Here is a 26,791-nt window from a genome sequence, read left to right as displayed (position 1 = left end):
ATCTTTTCTGTTCTGTTGTACATTTCCTATTTTTAATTTCTATAATAATATCTTGTTTTGATATTCTTTAATCTCATTATTAGATTTCTTCTGACATATTTTCCCATATCTTAAACTTTTCTAAAATCCGTATACTTAATTTTCAATTTATCATTTATTACACTTCTATTTTCTTCTTTTCTGTCCCATAACACTTTATATAAATTAATTGAAGCTGGATGAACTATCAGATTTATTAATCCTAGTCCTCCTTCTTCCTTCACATATAGGACCCCCTCTCCTGACAGGATTTAGTCTTGAGCTCCATATGAATGAAAATATAGTTGATAGCAATTCTTTTTCATACTTATATGGAAACATGTATAGACTTGTTAAATGGGCAATCTTGCCTATCAAAATAGAGTTTATTAAATATACCTTTTCTTGTATGATAATCTATTTGATCTCCAAAATATACATATTTCTTTCAGCTTTTGTATCAATCTTTCTGATTGTATTTCCTTCTTCATATTAACCCCAAATGTTATTCCTAGAATATCTACCTCTTCATCATTAAAATACCTTCTAATTCACCCAAAAATCCACTTCCTTTACTTTTATCCTTATTAGCACTTAGACCCATCATATACAAATACTCATTTTGTTTCCTAATTCCTTGTTCCACCCATTTCTTATTCTTAATAATTAAAACTATATCACCTGCATAAGTAATAATAACTAGAACATATATTCCCTCTAGTATTCTGTACCTTGCCATTTTCAATTCTCTATTTATTGCATTTACAATCGTACTCATTACTAACGCAAATAAAATATAACTTGCTGGACAACCTTGTCTCATCTATTCCTTTTTTCTTTAATTAACCATTCATTTAACTTATTTTTATAATATTATTCTCAGATACTGATCTTATAACTTTTATTATTTTATTACTTACATTATAATCTTTAATATACTCCACAATTCCTCACATTGTATTTTATCAAATGCTTTATTCACATTTCCAGTCAATATTTTAGTTTCCACCTTTTTATGATACCATCTGTTACCTCTTTTAATATCCAGAGTAAATCCTGACTTTGTTTTCCTTTATTCTAAAAATCATAGGCTCCATCAATTTATCCACACCTTTCTCTAGTCTTTTCCCTATTATTCTCATAAATATTTTATATTAGTATTAATATTATTTATTACTACTTGTCCCCAATTCATAATATATTCCTTCTTCCCTTTTATCCATATGAATTTAATAGCCCCCATACATATTTCTTTTTATTTATCCATTTTACTAACCACTCATTCAATACTTACACAAAATATACTTTTTGCCATTCATTCATATTATAATACATATATTTAATTACATCTATTCCTGTAGCTTTCTTCATAGCTATAGCTTTTAATATTTCATCAAACTATTCTATAAGTATATTTTTCCATAATATTTTCTTCTTTACTTCTTTACCTCCCATATTTGCCTCTCTTTTGTCTCTATCTTCTTAAATGTACTTTTAATATATTGCTCTATTACTTTCAAATATTTTTGCTTGTTCACTTTTTCTCCTTCATTATTTTCCAATTCTTTTATTACTCTCTCAGTTTCTGTCACCATTTTACTCTTCTTTTTTTCCTTGTAAAACATACCTTTGCCTATATACATTTTTTATCCTTTCTTGGTTCTTTTCATTTATTTCCTTTTCATTTCCATAAACATTTTATTTCTTAATATGTCTCTAAATACTATATAACTTAGCAGCCTATATCTCTTCTTTTCTTTCTTTCTTTTCATCATCTGGCATTTTAAAAAAGTACTTTTTATATTTTTTCTTTAAAACTTAACCACAAATTAGTCCAATGTTTATAAAATATTCTCATTTCTACATGATCTTCCCATAATCTATTCATTTCCTTTCATTACTCTTCATCTAAATCTTTTTCATTTTTTGATACCTTTTCTATCCTTATATATTCTTCCTTTACCCATATAGCCAAATGATCTGAGAAACTTGTTTCCTTTATTCATTTGTTTATAATTTTTAAAGTATTAGATATTATAAAATAATATCTTTTTTATCTCATTCCTTTTGTAAGCCCAATATATATATTATTCCATATGTACAGCATTCCAATTTTCATTATTTAATATACTATGTTAACATCATTCCCTTCTTTCTTTCTTTTTCTTAAAACACAATTAAAATCTCTTACTAATATTATTTTCATATTCACTCCTACATAATTTAAGATTTTTTAAACATTTCCTCTCTTCCTTTTTTGTAACATATGAATATATTGCAAAGATTCTATATACATCTGTCTTATATCTACCACTGTTATTCTACCCAAATCAAGTAAAGTATAATCTAAAACCTTAAATATTTCATTACATAACAGCAATTCCTGAACATGCATCTTTCTCAATGTCCCATACAATTCTCCCAGGCCATAAGTTTTCCATCTGCTTCCTTTATTCTTCCATCAAGATTCTTGCATCTTCTAAAATAATTACATTCATATCGAGTAATATACACCATTCCACAACACCTAACCTTCTTTTAACATTTTTATACTGTTAACATTTATTGATAAGGTCCTCAGGTTCTTCCAAATTTATTATTTCATTCTTAACCCTTATTTTTTTATTTTCTTTCATAATCACAGTTTTAAATTTTGATTTTCTATCTCTCAACCTTCTCCCTATTAAACATTGCTTACCTCTTGCTATTTTCCAACTACTATCTTCCTCTGTACTTGTTTCCAGTATTGATTGCTCACCTTCAATTTTATTTTCTTTACCCATCATATTTTTATCTTCCTCTTGTATGATATTTTGTTTTTCACGTTCATTCTCTGCATTATTTGTATATCATTCACATGTTCTTACATCTACTCCTCTTGCTTAACATGCAAGTGTTCATCACAGTTAATTGAATCATGCTCCATTTTCCCACATATTTTACATTTCACTTTACATTTCTTTGCTTCATGTCCCACTTCCCCACAAAAAAATCTTCTATTATCACAATTACGTATTAATTGATATTTTTTTCCACAAAAAAGCAGGTTTTTGGCTGTCCCTTATATTTTACACATCCTCTAATGTGCACAATGTTATAATTTTCCATCTTTAAAATTATCCCACAATCCCATCCCCTGTCTGTAGACCTCTGTCATCATACACCTTTGTAATGTCCAACACTTCTTTACAGTGTTTAAACAGTCATTCAATGCTTTCTTATCTACTTAATTTCAAAATTGTATAGCAATTCTCTTTTTTGTTTCTCTATAAAAAGTCTGCACCACATAAGAGTTCCACAGACTAAAGTCTTTCTTTTTTTCATATTTCTCTAAAAAACATTCCATATATTGTCCAGTCTTAAATATAATGTCATAGTAAGTCTCTCTATTAATATATGAATGAAAGCTCTTACCTAGTCGGGTGATATTCTCAAGGATATAATAGCAGTGTCTCATACCTTGTACCTTTCCAGTTCTTTTTCTTTCTTATTGCTGAGCCATACAATGAACCTCATCTTCAGGATCTTTCTTCCTGCTTCTCCTTCTTTTAATTGCTTTTTTCCTTCTTTCACCATCAATGCATATGACTTTCTTTTTTCTGAAATTTCTCTCACCTCCTCTTCCTGAATCTTGTCCATAATGTCACCCCATGATGCCTCCACTTCATTATCTGGTTCACTCTGCATAACCATTTCTTTCAGGTAATCACCCTGCAGTCCTCCCTATTGAAGGGTTGTAACTACACACTCCAACTTGGGCCCAGAGAACAGATGTTTTTGGAATAGGTATTCCAAATCTTGAGAAGGTTCAATTAACTTCACATCAACATTCTCCTTTACTCCAGCCATCTCCTTCTTCGCTAAGAACTCATCCGATCCCTCAGTCATGACCTCACTACTTGAACAACAGCTCTCCACCTCCACTTCCTTCTGCACACATTCCTCTTCCTTTTTATTTACTATCCAACATTCATGCTACATCTATCTTCCTTCCAGTTTCTCTGAGCCACCTTGGCACCTGAAATGGAAACCAGAAGTGGCAAACCCAAACAGCATCTCCATATTCTTCAAAAAAGAGTAGGGAAAGTTCCCCAATGCCCTGTCCAAATTTTCCCTAGTAATATAAATGTCACCAGAGGTATTCCCTAAAAAGAGGCACTAACTTAGTTTGAATAACCTGGTTAACAAAAGAAAAATGAAGTAAAAAAGTTGGAGTCTGAGCTCTAGCTCAGAGCTTTATCATGGTGTATGTAGTCATGTGTACACATTGTAAGAAGCTAGTAAATGTAGGGTTAATGGAAGCGGGATAATTTAATGTAGTGTTTTTTGCATATTGCATAACTCATGTAGCAAGCTAAGACAGAAAGACCATTTTGTTTACAAACATGGTAACTTATACAAGGCTGATGACAAGTTCTCAAATTGTACCAGTCAATATATGTTGGGGGGGGGGGGAATTGCACCAGTCAATATATGTTTTGGGGGAAATTGCACCAGTCAATATATGTTTGGGGGAATATATTATCTTTCCAGTGGACTGTTTGAAATCAGTCATTGAGATGGTTTCTCTAAAATAGGAAACAGATGTAGCAAAGACAGCATGATGGGAAAGGTGTGATAGTGTTAAGTCATGCTTCTGTGTGTTAGAAGTGTCTGATAAGTCTATACTATGAGTATTTACTGATGTATATTCTGAGAAGCTTGTTTCTTTTTGTCAAGTTCAGTGAATATCAAGATTGATGACCAATGCTGTGTCTAAGACAAAACTGATGCTGGTTGTTTGAAAGCATTCTGTCAGCATGCAGTTTGATGATAATAACTGAATACATAGTTCTTAGGTATTTTAGATGGGGTCAAGGTGAAAGAAGCAAAGCAGATTAAAAGTTGATAAATTCTGAGGAGGCCCCACCTCTGTAAATGGTGTCTGTAATTACTGTTTTCCAGAGTTGTGGGACATAAGAGCTTTTGACTGACCTGTTAGTAATTTCCTTACCAGAACAAATATTGACTTCTATAGATGTTCTGAGGAAATGAGAAGCTGAAATGAAATGAATTAAAACATTATGTCAGTAATTGAAGAAATTGACAGAACTGCAGAAAACATTAGGCTACAGATTAAGTGATGGAACTGTGACTGCTATTAATCTAAATAATGCAGCACAATATATGCTACTTTTCTGAAGAAAGGTTTCAATATTGCTAATTATTCCATTTGCTTTTATTCTGAAATCCATTTCATAAATGAAATGTAAAAATATACTAGCAGCGAATTGGTGAATTTTTAATTTCTGTAACACAAGGAACTGCTCTGAAATATTGACGTGGATTTTAACATCAGCAGAAGTCCTCACTATTGCACATTTGTTTATATATAAGGCCATTACTATTTACTGAAATTTCACCTTTTTGAGTACCTTCAGTAGCAGAGTTGTAGACTTTCCATCTGTTATAACCAGTCCACAACCAACATCTTTTCCAAGATTAATGAATCCTCTTAAATTCCAGACTCAGGAACAAGATCTTGTTTTATTACAATGGATGAATGGTTCTCTATCTTGACTTTCTAAATCAATGTTCTTAATCCACGTTGTACCCAACTCAGTAACTCCTTGTTTAATATACAGTTTCAAAGGTCTTGGCTGTGCCCTGTTGTAGTCATAAATAGTATGCAATTAATTACTAGTCAGAAAGTAAAACTCAGTACATGTATTTTAACATGTATAGTAGTGTGTAAAATAAACTCAGTATTTACAGTTAGAAATATAGTAAGCACAATTAAATATAGTTCTGTTCTTATACTACTTTTAAATAGTGCATTATATGTGCCACAGGTTTTTACTGACAGACAACTCTCTTATAACAATAGAAAGAACTGCACTGATGTGTATTACTTTCCTGGTATGGATTTGCAGTCCTGTTGTCATTAAGGCTGCCAAAAAATCACATCATTTTGTGACAGTCCTTAGAATGACACAGATGTTAGGCAAAAAGCAGCCATTTGCTTCCGATTAGATTCAAAAATAAATGAAAAAGTGTGCTGCCATGTGACCAGAGCAAAACCTGTAACCAATGATCCATCCACATAAGTGGTCGGTCAAAACGGAAGAAAAATATTGCTTCCAAATATAAAGCAAAAACCACTAAGGAATAAAGTGACATTAATCTGTTTTAATATGAAAATGCAAACAGACAAATTAAAAACTCATTATGTTGAGTGCTTTGCCCCTGATGAAGTCCTAAATTTTGGGGATGAAAGCACTCAACATGATGAATTTTAATTTGTCCATTTGCATGTTTATATTAAATCAGATTAGTTTTACTCTCTTCCTTGGTGGTTTTACTTTAAATTTGGAAGTGACATTTTTCTTTTGTTTTGCATAGTCTGGACTACATGGACCAGACATTGGTTATAGATTCAAAAGTCACATTTTCAGCCAGAAAAACATGTAGTAAACAATGCTAAACAAAGGATCCTGAAGCACTTTGCTAGCACACTTATCAGGAGAAAACTTTACTGCAGTGCACTATCTATGTTCTGCAAAGTTTGTTTTTCTGCATTTTTTGTGTCTTGCATTTTAAAAGTTGTATTTTGCCTTGTTTAATTGTTGTAGGCTACACACACAAGTGCGCTAGCCGATCTAAAGCATTTACTGTGTTCTTGTGCTTAGTTTCTGTTGTATAGTGAAAAAAGAAAAAAAAAATATCCTCATTTCCCGTCTTTTCTGAACTAGAATAGTCCAGTTTTCAGGTCTTGCTGAATTCTAGGCTGTGTCATAGTTCCTGTCTTGCCCATATCCTTACTTGGATAGGAAGAAGCTTTTCTGTTCACCATTTGTCCCTGGAGGAGTGGTCTCAGCCCAGTAAATAGTACCTTGTTGGCAGTTTTGGGCCATTTCCTATCTCTTTCAAACTCCTTGCCTTAAAACCCACTTTAGCATGGTTTTGCACTTGTAACAGACTTAGCACAGCTCCTCGTGGTGTCCCGCAGAGTTCTACAAGCAGCAGAGAGCGAAAGAGAGACTTTAACAGATTATAAGTATTTTTTTCTACTTTCCTACCAGCGACTGTTTAGTCTCGCCGAAAAGCGAGTTTTCTAACTATCTGAGTTCTGGAAAGTTTGTTTTTCTGCATTTTTTGTGTCTTGCAGTTTACAAGTTGTTTTTTTTTTGCCTTGTTTAATTGTTGTAGGCTACACACTCAAGTGTGCTAGCCAATCTAAAGCATTTACTGTGTTCTTGTGCCTAGTTTCTGTTGTATAGTGAAAAAAGAAAAACATATATATCCTTGTTTCCCGCCTTTTATGAACTAGAATAGTCCAGTTTTCAGGTCTTGCTGAATTCTAGGCTGTGTCATAGTTCTTGTGTTGCCCATATCCTTACTTGGATAGGAGGAAGCTTCTCTGTTCAACAGTGAGAGTGGGGAGCTCTGAGCAGCCTATCTGTCCCTGAAGGAGTGATCTCAGCCCAGTAACTAGTAGCTTATTGGCTGTTTTGAGCCATTTCTTATCTCTTTCAAACTCCCTGCCTTAAAACCCACTTTAGCGCGATTTTGCACACCGCGCAATGTCACGCAGCGCCATTTAAGCAGTTTTAAAATATTCCCAGCTCCACAAAGTCTGCTCTTCAATTATTTCCTTAGAACTAGTCAAACTCTCAAAATAAGCATTCAACCTTCATTTTACAGCCCAGCACTTGCTCAAATTTCTCAGTAAGCACTAACAAACTTTAGCACTACACCCCCTTATACTATCCAGAAGTACAAGGCTCCCTATTCGTCCTTTCCGGACAATCAATAAATCAGTTCTTTAAACCATCCAGGCATGTCCAAAGTGCAGTTTCAGATATACTCTCCAGTCCAGCTGGTGAATCTGGGAATCTTAAGGCAATGTTACAGTTGCCTTATGTACACAGACAACAAACTCAAATATATGTGAGAGATGCAACTATACAACCAAACTGGAGGCCGAACTCTCTCAACCCAAGACTGGCACACTCAGTCAGGAGGAGAAGGAAACCACTTGCACCACACAACCAGTCTCACATAGACCAATCGCACCCGCAAACAAGACACATAAACTCACAAAAACATACTCGGAGGCTCTAAATAAAAATCTGCCAAAGCAACAGAGACCTCCAAAGCAGACATCCAAGCAACTGCTACCCCACAACAACTTTCACATATCACATACTTCACAAAGTCAGTGTGCCACACACTCGCAGCCCCTAAGGCTAAATAACATACCTAATACACTAGTAATTGGAGACTCTATTGTCATGCACACTGACATCCCACTGAATAGACTGAACAAGGAGAAGATCACTGTGAGCTGCGTGTCGGGTGCCAGGATCCGCCACATAACACAAGCACTCAGGTCACTCCACAGCAGGTACAAATATGACTCTGTCATTGTCCATGTTGGTGTGAATGACCTGAGACATACCTCCCTGGACTACATGAAAAGAGACATAGAGGAGCTCTCTGATCATGTAGCCCAGGCTGGTATGACCCTGACCCTGAGTAGCATCTTGCCCTCACCAAGAATGATGCCACAGTATGAAGACAAAATTATCAATTTTAACAATTGGCTAAGCTATTGGTGTCATTCAAAGGGGATCCAGTGTCTGTCAGCCTGGGATGACATGCTTGATAAGCCACATTGCTTTGCCAGGGATGGCTTGCACCTGTCAACCTTAGGCTTTTGAATACTGGCTAAAGCTCTTTCCACCCCCATATTGCCTTTTTTAGGCAAGGCTCAAAAGACAAACCCACCTCCATAGACAATACCAGAAACAAAAAACTAAGGGTAATGCTACTCAGTGCCAGAAGTCTAAACCTCAAGATGCACGCACTCGAGGCACTCCTCAGTATGGAGAAAATCGATATCTGTGCAGTAACAGAAACCTGGTTCAAGGCTCCAGAGAGCACCTCAGCACTACCAGGATTCAACTCATACCATTCTTTTTGGCCCCAGAACTCGGACCGAAATACTAAAGGTGGGGAGTATCCATTTTCATCAAGGATACACACACCTCCAGGTTAGTGGCACTGCACGAGGCAGCGGAAACCATCCATGTGCAACTAACAGTAGTTAAAACTGCTTTTCAGTTTGTAGCCTGCTACAGATCACCCACCTTGTCTCAGGACCCCCACTTGGCATTCCTGAGAACATTGGAGAATATGAAGGTCTCACCAAACACCATGACACTGGGGGATTTCAACTACCCAAACACTGACTGGGGAAAACTACTCAAGTCCCAACTCTTTCGCCCAATGGTTCCTGGAGTTTATAAACTCAAATGCCATGAAACAACTGGTCACCACTCCCACAAGAGGGGACAACATATTGGGCTTGGTCATCACCAACATGGGGGCTCAATGTTCCACACCAGAGGTAAACCCCTCATTGGTAAGATCAGACCATAAATTAATCACAATGGACATCCACATCCCAACCCCACCCCCAGCCAAGGAAACCACTATAAAATATTTCTCAAAAGCAAACTTCACACTTCTCAAGACTGAGGTGGAATGTTTCAAAGCCCCCGGGCTAATGGAAAATGCTACCCAAATCGCAGAATCCTTTACAAATGCACTCTATGAGCACCTACAGGAATGCATGGATCATGCCATCCCAAGTAAAACTAAGACTCACTCCTACAAAAACAGGAGAAAAGACTGGTAGACTCCAGCCATAAATAAGCTATACAACAGAAGGAGGAAACTATTACATGATAAGGCAAAATCTCAAAAAGGGAAGGCATCCCTGATCAGTACTAAAAAGAAACTTCGATCCCTCATAAAATCATCAAAGGCTAGCTTTGAAAGAAAAATCGCCAAAGACTCTAAAGATAATCACAAGGTGTTCTTTAGCTACATCAAGAATCTGGGTGGCAACTCTCAGATCTGCTCTGAGCTGGTGCAAAATGGCACAAAATACACTGAACCCACTGACATTCCAACATCCTGGCGGACAGGTTCAGTGCAAACGTTACCCCCCCTTCCCCCCCCCAAAAGGGCCAGTGTCTATCCCAGAAGAATGCAGTCCCCCAGACATCACAGACATACAGGTGAAAGCAGCCCTCTCCAAGGTAAAAAAACACAGCATCAATGGGACCGGATGGTATCCCGGGCTGCGTCTTATACGAGCTCCAAAATGAACTAAACCCTCACATAAATTCACTGTTCCAACTCAGCCTTACCACAGGTTATGTACCCAAAGAATGGCATACAGCAACAGTGATCCTGCACCACAAAGGTGGCACCACAACGGATACCGTGAACTATCGCCCTATAAGCCTGACTAGCCTGGTCTGCAAGGCTATGGAGTGCATCATCATGGATCTCATAAACAAAGACATTGGGAACCTCCAAACACTGGACCCTACCCAATTCGGCTTTGTGAAAGGCAGATCTTGCCTCTTAAACCTAGTTGATTTCTTTGAAATAGTAACCAAAGCCATAGATGAGGGAAAGGTAGTCCAGACAGCCTACCTGGACCTCGCAAAGGCCTTTGACACAATACCCCACTCTGGCATCATAAATAAGCTTATCACCTTAAATATTAACCCATATGTCACAAGATGGGTTGCAAACTGGCTCAGGGATACAACTCACATGGTCAGAGTCGCCGGTGCCATGTCCGACTCGAAACCAGTTACAAATGGCATCCCACATGTCTCAGTCCTGGGACCCCTCTTGTTCAGTATATACTTCTCTGAGGTACAGGGAAACATGGGAGGACTGTGGCTTATCAAGTTCGCAGATGATTACAAACTGGAAGCCATAATCGACTCACCGGCTGACACAGGCATCCTCCAGAAGGGCCTTATGGAGACGGATACCTGGTGTCAGAACCATGGCCTCAAGCTAAATGCCAAAAAGTGCATAGTCATCCCCTTTGGGAAAAACAAAGTGCCCACAAACTACTACATAGGAGGTAATCCACTAGGTACGGAAGAAGTAATTAGGGATCTGGGGGCAAAGTGGTTAGAAAAACCTTCTATATAGCTCACCTAATCACAAAAGGGTTCACATCTAGATCAAGAGTGGTCATTGTGCCCCTCTACTCATCGCTCATCAGGCCCATAATTGAGTACAATGCCCCATTTGGGATGTACCTTACCCGACACCTACAACAGCTGGAGAGACCTCAAAAATACCTCACCAAGAGGATCTTGGGCCTCAAACAGATGCCCTATGCAGGTCAACTAAAGAAACTCCAGCTCTACTCAGTTGCTTACTGCCTACTCAGAGGCGATCTCTGCCTGATGTACAAGGCCATGTCTAACCTGGAATTGTTGGACATGCTCCACCTCAAGAAAACCAAGTCCATTAGAGCTACACGCTCCAGGGATTTAAACCTTAACACAACAATAAATAGGACATGCTGGAGGGATAGATTCATATCCCAAAGGCTTCCCTCGCTCTGGAATAGAATCCTAGTCCATGTTAGGCAGAGCCCCTCGCTGACCCTCTTCAAGAGAAATCTTGATGAGTGGATGGGAAATCATAAATTTACTCCCGGGATCACTTCTATGGCCCTGCTGGACAGAGGCTCAGGTATCTAGTCTAAAAGGGAGGCGAATGCCAACACATTCTGGCTAGGCTTATAAATGGCCTAGGGCAGATAGCCTAGTACCTACCTATGAACCTATGAAATGTGAGGTCAAAATTGGGGCATGAGTTTTTTGCATGCAGTGTGACTGCCTCACAGCTTCTGGTTCTCAGGTATGATTCTCAGATGGGCTGCCATCTGTGGTGTCTGTATGTCCTCCTCTTGTATATATGTGTTTTCGCCAGGTTCTTCCATTTCTTCTGACATCTGAAAGACAAGCAGTAAGTGAATGGGCTACACTCAGAAGTGTCAGTAGGTGTGTGTGCGGTGTGTCTATGTGCTGTCTGTGATGTGACTATCTACATGCTTCCTGCAATGGCCGGCTATCCAAACTTCGATGTTTTATTGTGGCTGCTTCACAAGATCATCATCAGCTGTGTTTTCCCAACTCTAAATAGGATAAAGCCGATACAAGAAATGAATGAAGGAACAAAAAGCAGAGTACAGTCCATTTACTTTTACACAATGACCAGAATTTCAGAATGCTGTTCTGTGTATCCTTTCTTGATAGATTACTTTGGCTGTTCTCATGCGTTCATGAATCATGACTGTTACTTTTGATTGATTGCTTTTCTACATATTTTTTTTTTTTGCTCCCAGCTGGTTACTGTGGCATATTTACAAACATTCCTGACAACAATTCGTATTTGATTACTGTGGTCTGATTATTGCACATCATTGATTACTATGCCTTTTCACTGTGTTCCTGACTACTGTTGCAAGGGAAACATCATAGGTGGTATTACCTTTCCTCAGTTTATATTTACAAACATTCCTGACAACAATTCGTATTTGATTACTGTGGTCTGATTATTGCACATCATTGATTACTATGCCTTTTCACTGTGTTCCTGACAACTGCTGCAAGGGAGACATCATAGGTGGTATTAACCTTTCCTCAGTACCTGTCATGTTTTAAATGAACCTGTCTGCCAGGATTATTGTTAAATATTGTTATGTAATGGGTAACCCAACTGGATAAACTTCTGTGCATTTTGGGCAAATTTTAGATTTGAAATGTGTATCTTGGTACACAACAGACTGTATTCAGAAGCACTCCACAGCATACTGTCCAAATGAATATGTATGTTTTACATTGTGGACATTTTTCTTTTGCCTTTTGAGTAATATGAGATTCTTTCTTTTCTTTGTTTTAGGCTTTAGATGGTTTCCTAATAGCACTTACTACTGATGGAAATATTATTTATGTATCTGATAGTGTTTCATCTCTTCTCGGCCACCTACCAGTAAGTTATGATGGTGTATTTTGTGTTGGTGGTGTTGGTAATATATGCATTCTAGTTTTAAATCCTTTGTGTAGCCAGTGCTCTGCATTTGTATAAGTAGCTCAAGTTTACTAATTAGCCAAAGCATCTGTTTTTAAACTGCATCAAATACCCTTATCAATGATCTCAAGGAGTTATAGTGGGGTTTTATATATATGATACCCCCTGGCCCAGGGAAATACATACTTAATACGACAAGTGAATAGTGTGGTTTTACATATATGATACCCCCCTGGCCCAGGGAAATACATACTTAATACTACAAGTGAATACAACAATTTAATTATAGCTTAAACCATGGTAATGTTATAATCAGAAACACTCAACAAATTCATGGCCATCAAACATACCCAATACCTTATAGCTTTTAGAGGCAGCTACTATTCCAAGACTGTTACATGCACACACACCCTGCCATGGCTGTCAGAGACACAAGCAATGCAATTCTGCTGTCAGAGAAACAGACACCTTATTATGGCTGTTAGAGGCACTTATCATGGAAGCAGTGTCACAGATATGCACCATCTGTCACAGATACCCACTGTCTTGTGTCTGTCACAGATACTCACTGTTTTGTGTCTGTTAGTGGCACTAGCTGAACAGTGGCTTCCTAATGCACTCACCATGCTGTGGTTGCCAAAAGAACAGATGTAATGTCCACCTGTTTCAAGGATGCAGCAAATTCCATATGACAAGAGAGCAAAACAGTCTTATTCATATATTCATGAGGAAGACTATGGCCATGATAGAAACTTACAAGTATCTCAGGAGGATCAATAAACAGCAGACATACAGTGGTTTTCAGAGAACAGATGTGAAAAAGGACAGGATATGAAGTTAAACTATGCAGGGAAGCATTCCCGTGACAGAAGGAGGACATAGGTCAGCTATTCTGCTAAAATTCAAGAATGCATAGAACAGGAAAAGGCAAACTCTATGGAGTAAGAAGAATTAGCATGTTCTTGGCCATTTTGATTGAAATCTATCATGCAACATCATTTTATGCAATGTGGTTACAACTGACTGTTAATGTTTTCTAAATTATGACTCATTAGCTGGTTCAGTCTCTGTAATTTTTTTGCATAATCAACATCCTGTGGAAAGGGAACACATTTCTGAACTTAACAAAGTATCTTTTGCACCAGTCAGATTTAATGGACCAAAACATACTGAATTTTCTCCCGGAACAAGAACATGGAGAAGTTTATAACCTGCTGTCTACGCACATGTTCATGACAGACCCCAATACAGCTCAGTTCCTTAATGGTGAGTGCCTTATATTGATACTATAACTGCATTTGTTTACTGTCCATGACCAGTGTTAATATTATCTTCAGTAAAACATAGTTTTTGGTTTATTTACTTGCTTTGATGAACTTTCCTTGCTTTCTGCTCATAAGTAAACCTATGGCAGCCCGTTCCTTTGTTGAATATTTATGTAAAAATTATTTCTATGGGTCTTTATTCTGTGGCACTAGACTGTAAAAAATACACAAACTCAGATTGAATAATAGACTTATAGTTGGGTCAATATGCTGTAAAACACAGGAAAAAGCCAAAATACAATTCAGAGAACTCAGAGGTAGAGGTTCAAAAGCAGCATTTTACCACATGCCAAAATGGTAGCGACTGTGCATGAATATGCGGACAAGAAAGTGAGCATGAGTAAATGCATTGTTGTAATTCAGAGCTGGCTGTACAAAGTACTAAACATGAATACTGAAGCTACAGTGCAGGTAAAGGTGTGCTGTAACAACACAGTATACTGAGCTCCTGTGAATGAAAACATACTAAACAAGCCTCTAAATGGTTAGTGCTGGATACACACCCCATGCGTCTAGACATACACACACACACACACACACACACACACACACACACACACACACACACACACACACACACACACACACACACACACACACACACACACACACACACACACACACACACACACTAACACACTACTTAAAGCATGGTATGGTCAACAAATAGTGGTGCCATTACAGCTGAACTTAGTAAATGTCCAGCATGTGTGCAGACTGTACTGACATATGTACAGTCCAGTGTATACCCCCATATCTGCCAGGAATCCATATTGTTAACATCCCTGTCATAGAATATGAATCTCAGATGAAATGTATGGGGACATTTACTACACAGGAATGGCTAATGAGCACAATACAGTCCCAGATGCATCTGAAAGTGGCTGCACATATCTACTTAGTTTTGCCCCAGTGGGCTGTACCATGTCATGCCCCCACCATGTTCCATAGTACTGCTGTCCCACCATATTTTGGTCTGTATAAGTACTATCAGCATGGAAAGCATGCAGCCTCTATACTGTGTGCCTTACGCTTATTTGTGACTGTGCCCACATACAGAAGGGATACACGCTGCTTCCACACTGTACGCTCAACTTTCAGGAATGAAACTGTCAAATTAAATAATAATTATGCCAAATGTAAATGGTGTATATAGTTATTTATGTATTAGTATTTAGATTATGTTGTATCTGCAATATTTTTGTTTGAAAATAAAAAATTACTTCAGTAAAAAAGAATGAAACTGTCCCTGCACACTGCTGTGCTGTTTGCCAAATCATTAATTATGCTGCCCCCACCCAAGCACAGTACCATGAGTACTGTTACATTATAAGGCACACGGCACTACTTAGCTGTGCATTTTATGGATGCATGGTGGGATAGCAGCTACTTCTGTTTACAGTACTTCATGCTGTGTTAGAATGACCAGGCCAGCATGCAATAGAAACTTTTGCCATTCAGACCTTTCCTCTGTGTGCACTTGGCTTTTGTGCTAACAGAAGTATGAGTCTCTCACAAGCAGTATCTGTTGTCAGTCACAGGCTGTCAGCTTTGTAAACAAGTCACATGCTCATTATAAGTCATGTACAGTGTGGAAAGTCAGTATAAATCTTATCCTGAGCAACAGCTAGTCTACCAGTCCACTTCATTTAGTACCTATTATCAACAAAGCAACAAAGCAAACAAATTAAGACGAACAATGAGAGTTACATGTGTATGTATACATGAATACCAGGCCATTTTCTGCAACCTTTTTTTTTGTTAACGTATGACCAGCTTAAGTTATTTATTTGAACTTTGCTGAAAACAGCAGGTCTTCAAACTCTGTTGCTGCCACAGTTTGAGAGTTTTTTTATTTTTTTGGGTCTGTGTTGACTTAACTTCCGACCTGATTGTATGGGAGCTTGTCTCCTGGATAAAGTATAAATATGATCCATCATACCTTTTTGCTTTAATTCATTTGGACTAATGTGCATATGATGCAAGTTTGCAATGTAAACTGCAAAAACTGAGTGAAATCATGTAATGACTTAAGTTCATGTCTATTGCACTTGTCTTCACATATCTAACTCTGTATGTCGTATTTCATGTTAAATACTCACCAAGGCTAAGTTGAAATCTGAGTCTGCTGCATGTATTATACTTTGCAACAATATGAGATGTATACAATGAAATTAAACAGCATTAAAGCTACATGGTAGTTTTGAGTTACGTAAGTGATCTATAGAGAACCAAAGCATGACTCATTAGAAATTCAAACAACGGTATTAAAAAAATGATTAGTGGGTCATGGAACATGCATTTGTTTTCTTTGGACTGCAATACTGACGGACACCCTGGAATTCAGAGACTTTATGATTACTTAAGCTAATTGCCTCATGCAAGTCAGTTATTTAGCACTCAGGAGAAACTTCAATTCAGACAGAAAGACCTCATTAGTATCTCATTACCATGCCTCTGACGCAAGCACAGTACAGTCAGACCTCACTGCGCTAATGTTCCCCTAGCAGCCCATAAACTGCAGTAGAAAAGTATCATCTGCATGCACAAGTTGCACAGAGACACACACGCACACACACACACACACACACACACACACACACACACACACACACACACACACACACACACACACACAAACACACACACACATGCATATATTGAGACACCCATGAATGAGCACAGACACTCACACATGTAAATATATTAAGATAACCATGCATGCATGCACACACACACACACACACACACACACACACACACACACACACACACACACACACACACACACACACACACACACACACTGTCTAATCATGTACAGGCAAGCCCACTCACATTCAAAAAAACATTCATCCCTATGCCCACACACATGCTCTAATCACTTAAACATGCAGACTCAACATCCCTACCATCTGTACTGCAACCACTCAGACACATATACACAAAAAACTCACATCCAGACTTGCAGTCTCTTTAGTGTGCCCAACCAGGTAGAGATACACACACACACACACATACACATTCATTCAGATTCATTCATATCTCTGTAGAGAAACAGGCATACAGACACTGACATACCCCCACTAAGGGGCTGCCATCTTTTGATAGTGTTCCCTTTTTACATAGTTAATTATTATTATCCATACCCCAGATTGCTGTACTGGCATGAGCTTCACTCATGAGACTGTTGCCTGCGCTAACACCTCCAGAAGTGGAAACCTTATCAATAGAGTGATTTCAGCTTTTAAAGGCTTACAAAGATAAGAAAGCATTCTCAGACAAGCATGATGCTAAGCCCTTCTGAATCCCAGTGACAATCATATAAGCGAACCCCAACATTACATTGCATACCTAATTGAAGATAAAAGAATTGTGCTTTGTAAGAGGTACAAATGAGGTGCCACAGTTTAGAAGAAAGAAATTCCATATAATCTGTAAAACACTGACAGTAGGACGGTTATAACTTGTTCTCAGTGTCAGTGAACTGTTTCAGTGTACTACTGTTTTATAAATAAACTCTGCATCAGAGTAAGTCGCTCAGTTTGGATACCATCCCTATGTACTTAAATGTTTAAAACACAGTATCAGTACTAAATAAAGATCAGATACACATATCCCCTAAACTCACACTCACTTACACACACACACACACACACACACACACACACACACACACACACACACACTCAGACTCAGCAGATACAATATGTGTTTCAGTGAAATATATTTACCGTTATTTTCTGCAGTACAGCTTGATAGGGTACACATAATTCAGCCCAGGTAAATGATTCAAAATGAGACTCAGATAAATAAGCTGCTGATCAATTTTCTCACAACTCAGAAGCTAACATCCTTGTTACTCATATGTTATACTGTAGAGGCCTAAACCTGTGTATCTCTCTCTGTAGTACTTCCTGTCTCTGCCAGATAGGCCCATATCTTTCTCTCACCATCTCTCTGTACCTTCCTATAAGAAGAGGGTGTGATCTCCTTCACTAGGGTCAGATATAGATACTCATACCAGATTGCCCCAAAACTGTAGCTCCATATATCCCACATCATTTGCTAGGGGACACTGTACTATACTATATCAACTCTCCCATCTTATACTTGTGAGGATGAGCATCATTGGCCAGCCACATCCCACTTTGGCTGGGCCACATTCCCCCTCAGCTGCGTCACATACCTTCTTGTCTGTCCTACATCCCTCCTTGGCTGGGCCACATTCCCCCTCAGCTGGGTCACATACCACCTTGTCTGTCCTACATCCCTCCTTGGCTGGGCCACATCCCACCTTGGCTGGGCAACAATTCCCTTAACAAATGTTTTTTAACACATCAGACTAGGCACCATCTAGCAATATGTCTGACTTAGGAAGAGACACTGTGATTGCCTAATGGCATGTACAGTTCTCAGCGGCAGGAACTCTCCCCTTAGGCTCATCATTTTGGCTACATTCTCTAAGGTAATTTGCTTTCCTTGTATTATAGTCATGAACTTTAGTTTGTTGCATTCTTTTTTCTGAACTTCTGTTTCTCTGTGGTGTTCTACCATTTCCTCTCATGCTGTCTCAAACTGATTTACTCTCTTTAACGTGTTTTGCATTTCTTCATGTTTTATACTGCCATGTTAGTTACTTATGGGCTGCAGCCTTACTCAAAGCAGCCTTGATCTCCTTCTGTGTGGACAGAGGCATATAATTATTATGTATATTTGTTATTATGATGGAGTGTTCACTGCATTTCTAATTAAGTAGATGAGTTTTGTTGTATTGGCTTAAGGACTGTCATCCTAGTTTCCTGATATTTCTACTTAGTGGCTGTATGTCTGGCTGTATCTTCTCTGACCTCAGGTTGCTTAAAACTCTCACCCTATTCCATTAGCGGTGACTCAGTTTTATCTACAGAGAGACTCTTCTTTCCATGTGTTAGTTTAACAACATATTGTTCATCCTGGTTGCTGCGTGATGTTCTTTCTTCTTACTGTAGCACATTTTATTCTTTTGGTTTCCTGTTGCCTGCTGACCATCTGCACCCTATGATATATTGGCCTGCTTGTTTCTCTGAGGATAAGTGCTATTCTCAGCCCATTTGTTTCCAGAAAGCTAAGACATGATCACGCAGTCATCATGCTGGTGACTATCAGAGCTTTTTCTGTTTGCAGCCTAACCCTGACCCAGGTGGCTGGTCACTATGGAAGGCCCAGCTGTGCCATCTTACAACATGTGCTTTCTTTTGTTGTAGACACTGGGCTACATCATTGTTTAGTTTGGTTTACCTTTAAAACCACGATTTGCAGAAGGGCGAACAGCACATATCCGAAAGGCAGTTTGCAAACGCCAAATGGAAAAAGGTTTGAATGTGCAATGAGCGAATGCACAGTGAGATTCGCTCATTGCACATTCGACATTCAGGGGCGGATTGCACTATAGTGGGGATCGGGAAATGGTTCCTTTCCTCACTGTAGTGCGATCTCGGAGTTAGAATAATAAAGTAGGGGGTGTGGGGGGTGCAGACTCCTACATGGGGGGTGCAGGGGGGCTTGCCCCGTTTTACACTTTGTTTTTTTTCTTCGTCTCTCATGTTTGAAAAATAGTGAATCTGCTGTTTGATTTGCTGTTTTTCGAACATGTAGGTTGTCGACATTGTTAGTTTCGTGGTTTCAAGTCACTCATATGAGCACTCGCCCTTCTGCAAATCGCGGCTTTAAAGGTAAACCATTTAGTTTAGTAGTCCGTATAAAATTCTTTACTCCCTTTCTGATCTCTTGAAGTTCCACATTTATTATTCATTCTCAGCTTGTGTGCCCGATATTTATTGGTCAGTCAGTGAAATCCTAAATATTTTTAGCTCTTTCCACAGTTTTTATTTTTCAGTTTGTTAACAAACAACATCATTTTTGGTTTGAGAGTTACTTTCCTTGTCTTTTTCAGACTCCAACACTGTGTCACTTTGTTCTTTTTTTCTGATGTATGATGGCTCTTGATTTAGTACTTTACAGCTTACTTTAGTATTTCCTTATTCCCACTAAGTCAAACATATATTTGTGTGATCTACTTTGCCATGCCTTTTGTTGGTCAAGATCAGCCATCAACGTTGTAAGTCTGCCTGTTATTTTATTTTCATGCTCAGAATCACCTATTCCACCATTGTTATGAAGTGTGTTTCATGCTTGAAGACAACCCCATTTGACTGTTTAAGCATTTCGATACTCTGAGGAAATTTCTTAATGTCATCTTGTAAGCTCATATTGAATTGTGAAAGAGTTTCACTACGTTTCTGTTGTGGTTGCTTAACCTTTGTTGGGCCAGTATGGCTTGTGTAAGAAGCTCCCCTGCCTTTTCTACAAGTTTTTGTTTCTTAATAATACTTAAGTTCTACCTTTAAGTATCATCTACGCCTGTTCACTTAGAACCAGAGCTAGACTGATTATTCCAACTAAATTTTCCATTGTGTATTTGGAGCACTGACAACCAGCGACACTGTGGTGCGAAGGCAGTTCCGTTCTACGGCATCAGATATATTTTTCCAACACTACTTTCTCTGGTTCTTAGTTTCATGGTGCTTTACTTCCGTAGTAGCAGCACAACTGTTTTATTATGTATTTTGCCTCTCATTTTCAGTGCAGTCAGTTCATAACCAGTTTATCAAGTTTCAACTCACTTTTTTGTGCTAAATAGCAGTCAACCCCCTATTCATTTTTGGAAGGTTTACTTTCAAAATCAACATCTTTCTCTTACTTTACACAGCAATGAGCCATGCTTTCATGTGACAGAATTTAATGTTTTAGAAGCAACAACAGTTCTTGCTTTCTCAGCAATAAATCGTCTTTTTCTTGTCAGAAAGTTTGTGAGAGTTTTTAGAATCAATACCTTTTTTCTTGCTTCACTCAGCAACTAAACCCTCCACCTTATTTCCTGTAAGGTGTTTTAACATTTTGGAATCAACACCTTTTTCTTGCTTTAGTCAACAATAAGCCATATTTCTCCTTCACAGAAGTCAACTTTTTAGGAACAGTGTCTTTTTCTTACTTAGCAGTGAACCCCTCAATGTCCTGTTCAAGAGTTTAACTTTTTATAATCAACAACTTTTTCTTGCTTTATTCAGCAGTGATCCCCCTTTTTCATATAGAAGTGTTTAACCTTTTAAAAAACAGCACTTTGTATCAAATTTTGTTTCATAAATTGCCAGCGGTATTTTCATAGAGGAATTTTATCACACACAGCTTTTTGTTGCAAATCATTTAGTGTAAAACCAGCCAAGAACTTCCTTTACTTGGTTACCTTTTAACCACTGTCATGAAACCTCACTTATATTACTGGAGCTTCCATATGGGACAAGGGCAAATATTCTTACAGCTGTATCCATTCTTAGTATTAACAGCTCACTACTTATGAAGACTTGTATTTTAGTTGTGACATCACATATATTTCACTGTGCCTATTAAAATTCAGTATTATATAAAGTTCTACCATTTGTCAATGCTTTCCACACACCACATCTCTTTGTTGTTCATAAGCAGGATTTAAATGTGCTACACTTTCAGCAGTTTCTACCAAAATAGCATATTTCAGATGCAACACAGTTCTCAAGAGAAAGTATTAGCCCAGCAGTGACTTTCAGTTGCTTAACAGGCAACTCCCAAATGAAAGAAATGACTGACTCAGATAAGCAGTACATTTTCCACTTTGCAGAACACCTTGCTGTAACTCTAAATTTGCTTCAACAGCCTGTTATTTTCACTATGTCCTCTATAGAGTTACCAGCTTTACAATGAGCAACAAATACGTTGGGTTTTCATTGTTATTACAGAAGTCCCCACTTGTGGGTTGCTGTTTTCCAACACACAATTCATTTGCAGGCCGCAGACTTTCCCAGCACAACTTTTACATGTCACCCAACATAGTGCAGAAATACTACTGTGTTAACCTCTGTGCACTGTTGCCTGTGAACCGTTTCAAACATACCACACCATTGGACCAGCTTCATTCATATTTCTGTACTCTTTCTGAAATACTCTTAGTTCAGTAGCTCTTTACACATTGCTTAAGCTTTACATTTACACTGTAGTTAACACATGCAATGTAGTCATTTTCCCAGTGTACACACACCAGGATTGCCTGTTTTGTTACTCTGAGGAAGGCCATTATAATAGTTATTCCCATAACACCGCTGAATATAGACTTTACAATGCAATAAAGTTTATTTCTACCTTCTGTGTATGCGTTACAGCTTTTTTTCCTGTTTTTAGAAATTCAACATAATGGTGCCTCACACTGAAAGAACATTTATTTTTCCAACAGCTTAGCACATTCACTGTGCTTTTTTGGTAATGCAGCTTTCCAGTTATTCATATTACTTTACAAAAATACTGAACAGTATTTATCATCCTGCCTCTGTCTAACACGTCATATAGTTTAAACTTGATTTAACATGTAGTTGCACTTAACTAGTGTCCCACAGTGTACATTGTCCATCTCTGTCTCCTGGTGTTGCAAAAAAGAAGCCTCTCATTCTGCTTAGTATTCAGTTAAGAATCTTCAATACAAGCAAAGACACTTCTGCTCTGAAACTGTAGCAAACAACATCGTATAAATGTAAGATGCAGCTTGCTATGGTTAAATTACCACACAATAAGCAGTTAAGTACTTCAGTTAAGACATACAGTGTCAACACCTGCCAGTTGTGTCCCCCAACACAAAAAGTCACCCTCTTCACCATAACCTAGCACTGTCAGTGTAACAATAGGTAGGAGACTTGCCTTTGGTTCTTTCAGATCATAAGGCTATGAGTTCTATTCCCACTCCAGCTGACTGGACTGCTGACACTACAGCACAGTATTAGTGGAGGCTATTGCACTACTGAGTATGTTGTCCTTTGTATGAGGTATTAAATGAGGTCCTATCCAGTTGAGATGGTGGTAGTTCAGATAGATGTAAAAGCTCCCATGGCAATTATCAAAAAAGATAGGAAAAGTTTCCCAATGCACAAGTCAACTTTCCCCTTGTAGTAGCAACACCAGCTTGGGTCACCCCTGAAAAGAAGCCACTAGCCTATTAGGAATAATCTAGTCAACAAAGGATAAAGAAAAAAATAAAACAAAATATACATTCACGGAGGCTCTCAATAAAAATCTGGTCAAGCAACAGAGACCTCCAGAGCAGAAACGCATGCAATCTCCACCCCCCAAAACAACCCAAATGACACATAGCACACAAACTCAGTGTGCCACTCAACCACAGCCCATAAGGCATAACAACGTACCCAACACTCTAGTCATAGGTAACTCTGTAGTCAGGAACAGTGATATTCCACTCACCAGGCTAAACAAGGAGAAAGTTACTGTTAGCTGCCTGTCGGGTGCCAGGATCTGATACATAATGCATGCACTCAGGTCATTCCACAACAAGTACAAATATGACTCTGTCATTGTCCGTGTTGGTGTGAATGACCTGAGATGTACCTCCCTGGACTACATGAAAAGAGAAATGGAGGAGCTCTCTGATCTTGTAGCCCAGGTAGGTATGACCCTAGCCCTGAGTAGCATCCTGCCATCACCTAGAATGATACCACAGTACAAGGACAAAATGATTGACTTCAACAGTTGGCTAAGCTTCTGGTGTCATTCTAAGGGGATCCAGTATCTGTCTGCCTGGAATGACATGATCAACAGGCCACGATGCTTTGCCAGAGATGGCCTGCATCTGTTGGCCTTGGGATTCTAGATACTGGCTAAGGCTCTCACCACCCCTATAGTGCCTTTTTTAGGCAAGGTTCAAATGACAAATTCACCACTGTAACAGAACAAGCAAGCAAAATCTGAGGGTAATGCTACTCAGTGCTAAAAGTCTAAACCTCAAAATGCATTCACTCAAGGCACTTCTTAAAATGGAGAACATCGACATCTGTGCAGTGACAGAAATCTGGTTCAAGGCTCCAGAGAGCACCCCTGCATTACCAGGATATAATTCATACCATACCTTTCAGCCACCTAACCTGGACATAAACACTAAAGGTGGAGGTGTGTCCATATTCATTAAGGATATCCATGCCTCCAGGCTAGTTGCTCAGCATAATGCATCTGAGATTATCCAAGTGCAATTAACTCTGGGCAAGACCGCAATCCAAATTGTAACTTGCTACAGATCCCCCACCATGCCCCAGGATTCCCAGTCCCCATTTATTCTACACTGGAAAATATTAGGGTACAATCAAACACCCTAATACTGGGTGATTTCAACTACCCCACCATTAACTGGGAAAACTACACATGTACCAACTCTTTTGATCAACATTTTCTAGAATTCATAAATTCCAATGCCTTGGATCAACTTATCCACACCCCCACCAGGGGCAGCAATATCCCAGACCTGGTCATTACCAACATGGGCGACCGATGTTCCACACCAGAGGTCAATTCCTCGTTGGTCAAATCCAACCACAAGTTAATCAGCCTGGACATCCACATCCTGCCCCCACCCCCCATTAGGGAAACCACCATAAAAAATTTCTCCAAAGCCAACTTCACACTTCTTAAGACAGAAGTGGCAAACTTCACGACACCCACGCAGACGGACAATAGAGGTACGACTGCTGAATCCTACACAAATGCACTTTATAGGCACTTACACGAGTGCATGGATCATGCTATCCCAAACAGAACCAAGACGCTATCCTCCAAAAAAAGAAAGCCAATCTAGTGGTCCCCTGCTATAAACAAATGCTACAACAGAAGAAAGAAACTATTGCAAAATAAAGTAAAATCTCATGACTGGGAGAACTCCCAGGTCAGTCTCAGTAAGAAGCTGAGATCCCTCATAAAATCCTCCAAAGCAAGTTATGAAAACAAAATTGCCACTGATTCTAAAGACAACCACAAAGCATTCTATAGCTATGTCAAGAATCTCAATGGCAGCATTCAGATCTGCTCTGAGTTACAGCACAGTGGTACAAAATATACAGAACCAACTGATATTGCCAACATCCTGGCAGATAGGTTCAGTGCAAACAAAAGTAAGTGGGCTTCACCCCCCACACACCCCCATTGTGGGGGGCTGTGTCCCCCACACACCTCCTAACTATATATTCTTACTCCAGGGTTGCACTACAGTGGGGAAGGGGGCATATTCCATTTTCTTGCCAATAATACTTGTCAGTCAGATGAAGTGTCAGTCAAATGAAGTGTCAGTCAAATGAAATTTCAGTCATTTGGTCTCACTCAAATGGGTGTCAGTCAATTGGAAGTTAGGGCAAATGAAGTAGACCCTACTTTTGTTTTATTAAGCAATATTAAATCAAAACCAAACAATATAATATGCTCCCCACACCTCCCCTAACTATATATTCTAACTCCAAGGTCGCACTACAGTGGGGAAGGGGGCATATTCCATTTTCTTGCCAATAATACTTGTCAGTCAAATGAAGTGGCAGTCAAATGAAATTTCAGTCAAAGGGGGTCAGGCAAATGGGTGTCAGTCAACTGGAAGTTAGGGCAAATGAAGTAGACCCATACATATATATATATATATATATATATATATATATATATATATATATATGTGCTTTTTTTTATTTTATTTAATTTATTTAACATTTGTTGATGAGGAAAGTCTGACTAGGTTCCACAGATCCTGTTTTCAGCGGAGGCCCGGGGAGATATAGATATATTCACACACACACACACACACACACACACACACACACACACACACACACACACACACACATATATGGGTTGGCCACGGTGGTGCAGCGGTTAGCGTTGTCTCCTCACAGCAAGAGGTTCTCTGGTTCAATCCTTGGCTGGGGTGACGTCTGTGTGGAGTCTGCATGTTCTCCCTGTGGTCACATGGGTTTCCTCTGGGTGCTCCGGTTTCCTCCCACATCCCAAAGACATGCTGTAGGTGGATTGGAAACTCTAAATTGGCTCTAGGTGTGAGTGTGTGCATGTGCATACCTTCTGTGGAAGGTTGGGCGCCAGGCTGGCAACTTGATACCATAAAACTAAACTGCCAATCATGAGCATACAGGTGATCTGCTGTGGCGACCCCTAACCGTGAAAAGCCAAAAGAAGAAGAAGATATCTATATATATGTATATATATATATATATATATATATATATATATATATATATATATATATATATATATATATATATTGTCACAGTTTGGCCATGTCTCAAATACAGCAAGTATATTTGGGTTATATTGAGAAGGAGAGTACTTTTATTGACAATGCTTTGTATATTCATTGAAAAAAAGATCGTAATGAGTTATTTGTGAGGCAGTTGGAAATGGGGGTTTCTGTATAAGTATGGTTAGAGTGCTGTTGACAATGGCCTGGGTTGGCATGAATATCACCAGATAAGAGTAGTATTGTGCTTGTGCTTTGAAGCATTTGTATGATGAAATATTTGCAAAGGAACTGATGTTTTGTTTTGATGAGAGGTTGGGCATTTAGTATGTACAGCAATTTGAACTTGTGAAATTATATCGTGGTATACTTAAAGAGAGAGGAGGCAATAGAGGTGTAGTAGTTATTTGTA

The 26,791-nt window shown here is 38.6% G+C and overlaps 1 protein-coding gene across 1 annotated transcript in view; it reads left to right on the top strand.

The window, feature by feature from the left end:
• LOC122789623 (circadian locomoter output cycles protein kaput-like) overlaps positions 1-26,791 on the top strand; it is a 1,222,827-nt gene that overhangs the window by 438,858 nt on the left and 757,178 nt on the right. The window contains exons 5-6 of the mRNA XM_044057016.1: positions 12,790-12,879; positions 14,064-14,184. Of these exons, the coding sequence (XP_043912951.1) occupies positions 12,790-12,879; positions 14,064-14,184 (211 nt within the window). The remainder of the gene's footprint in view (positions 1-12,789; positions 12,880-14,063; positions 14,185-26,791) is intronic.

The sequence above is a fragment of the Protopterus annectens genome, chromosome 15.part0 (assembly GCF_019279795.1).
Source record: "Protopterus annectens isolate FY-2018-M chromosome 15.part0, PAN1.0, whole genome shotgun sequence".
Classification (NCBI taxonomy): Eukaryota; Metazoa; Chordata; order Ceratodontiformes; family Protopteridae; genus Protopterus; species Protopterus annectens.
This window is presented reverse-complemented; position numbering and strand designations above follow the sequence as displayed.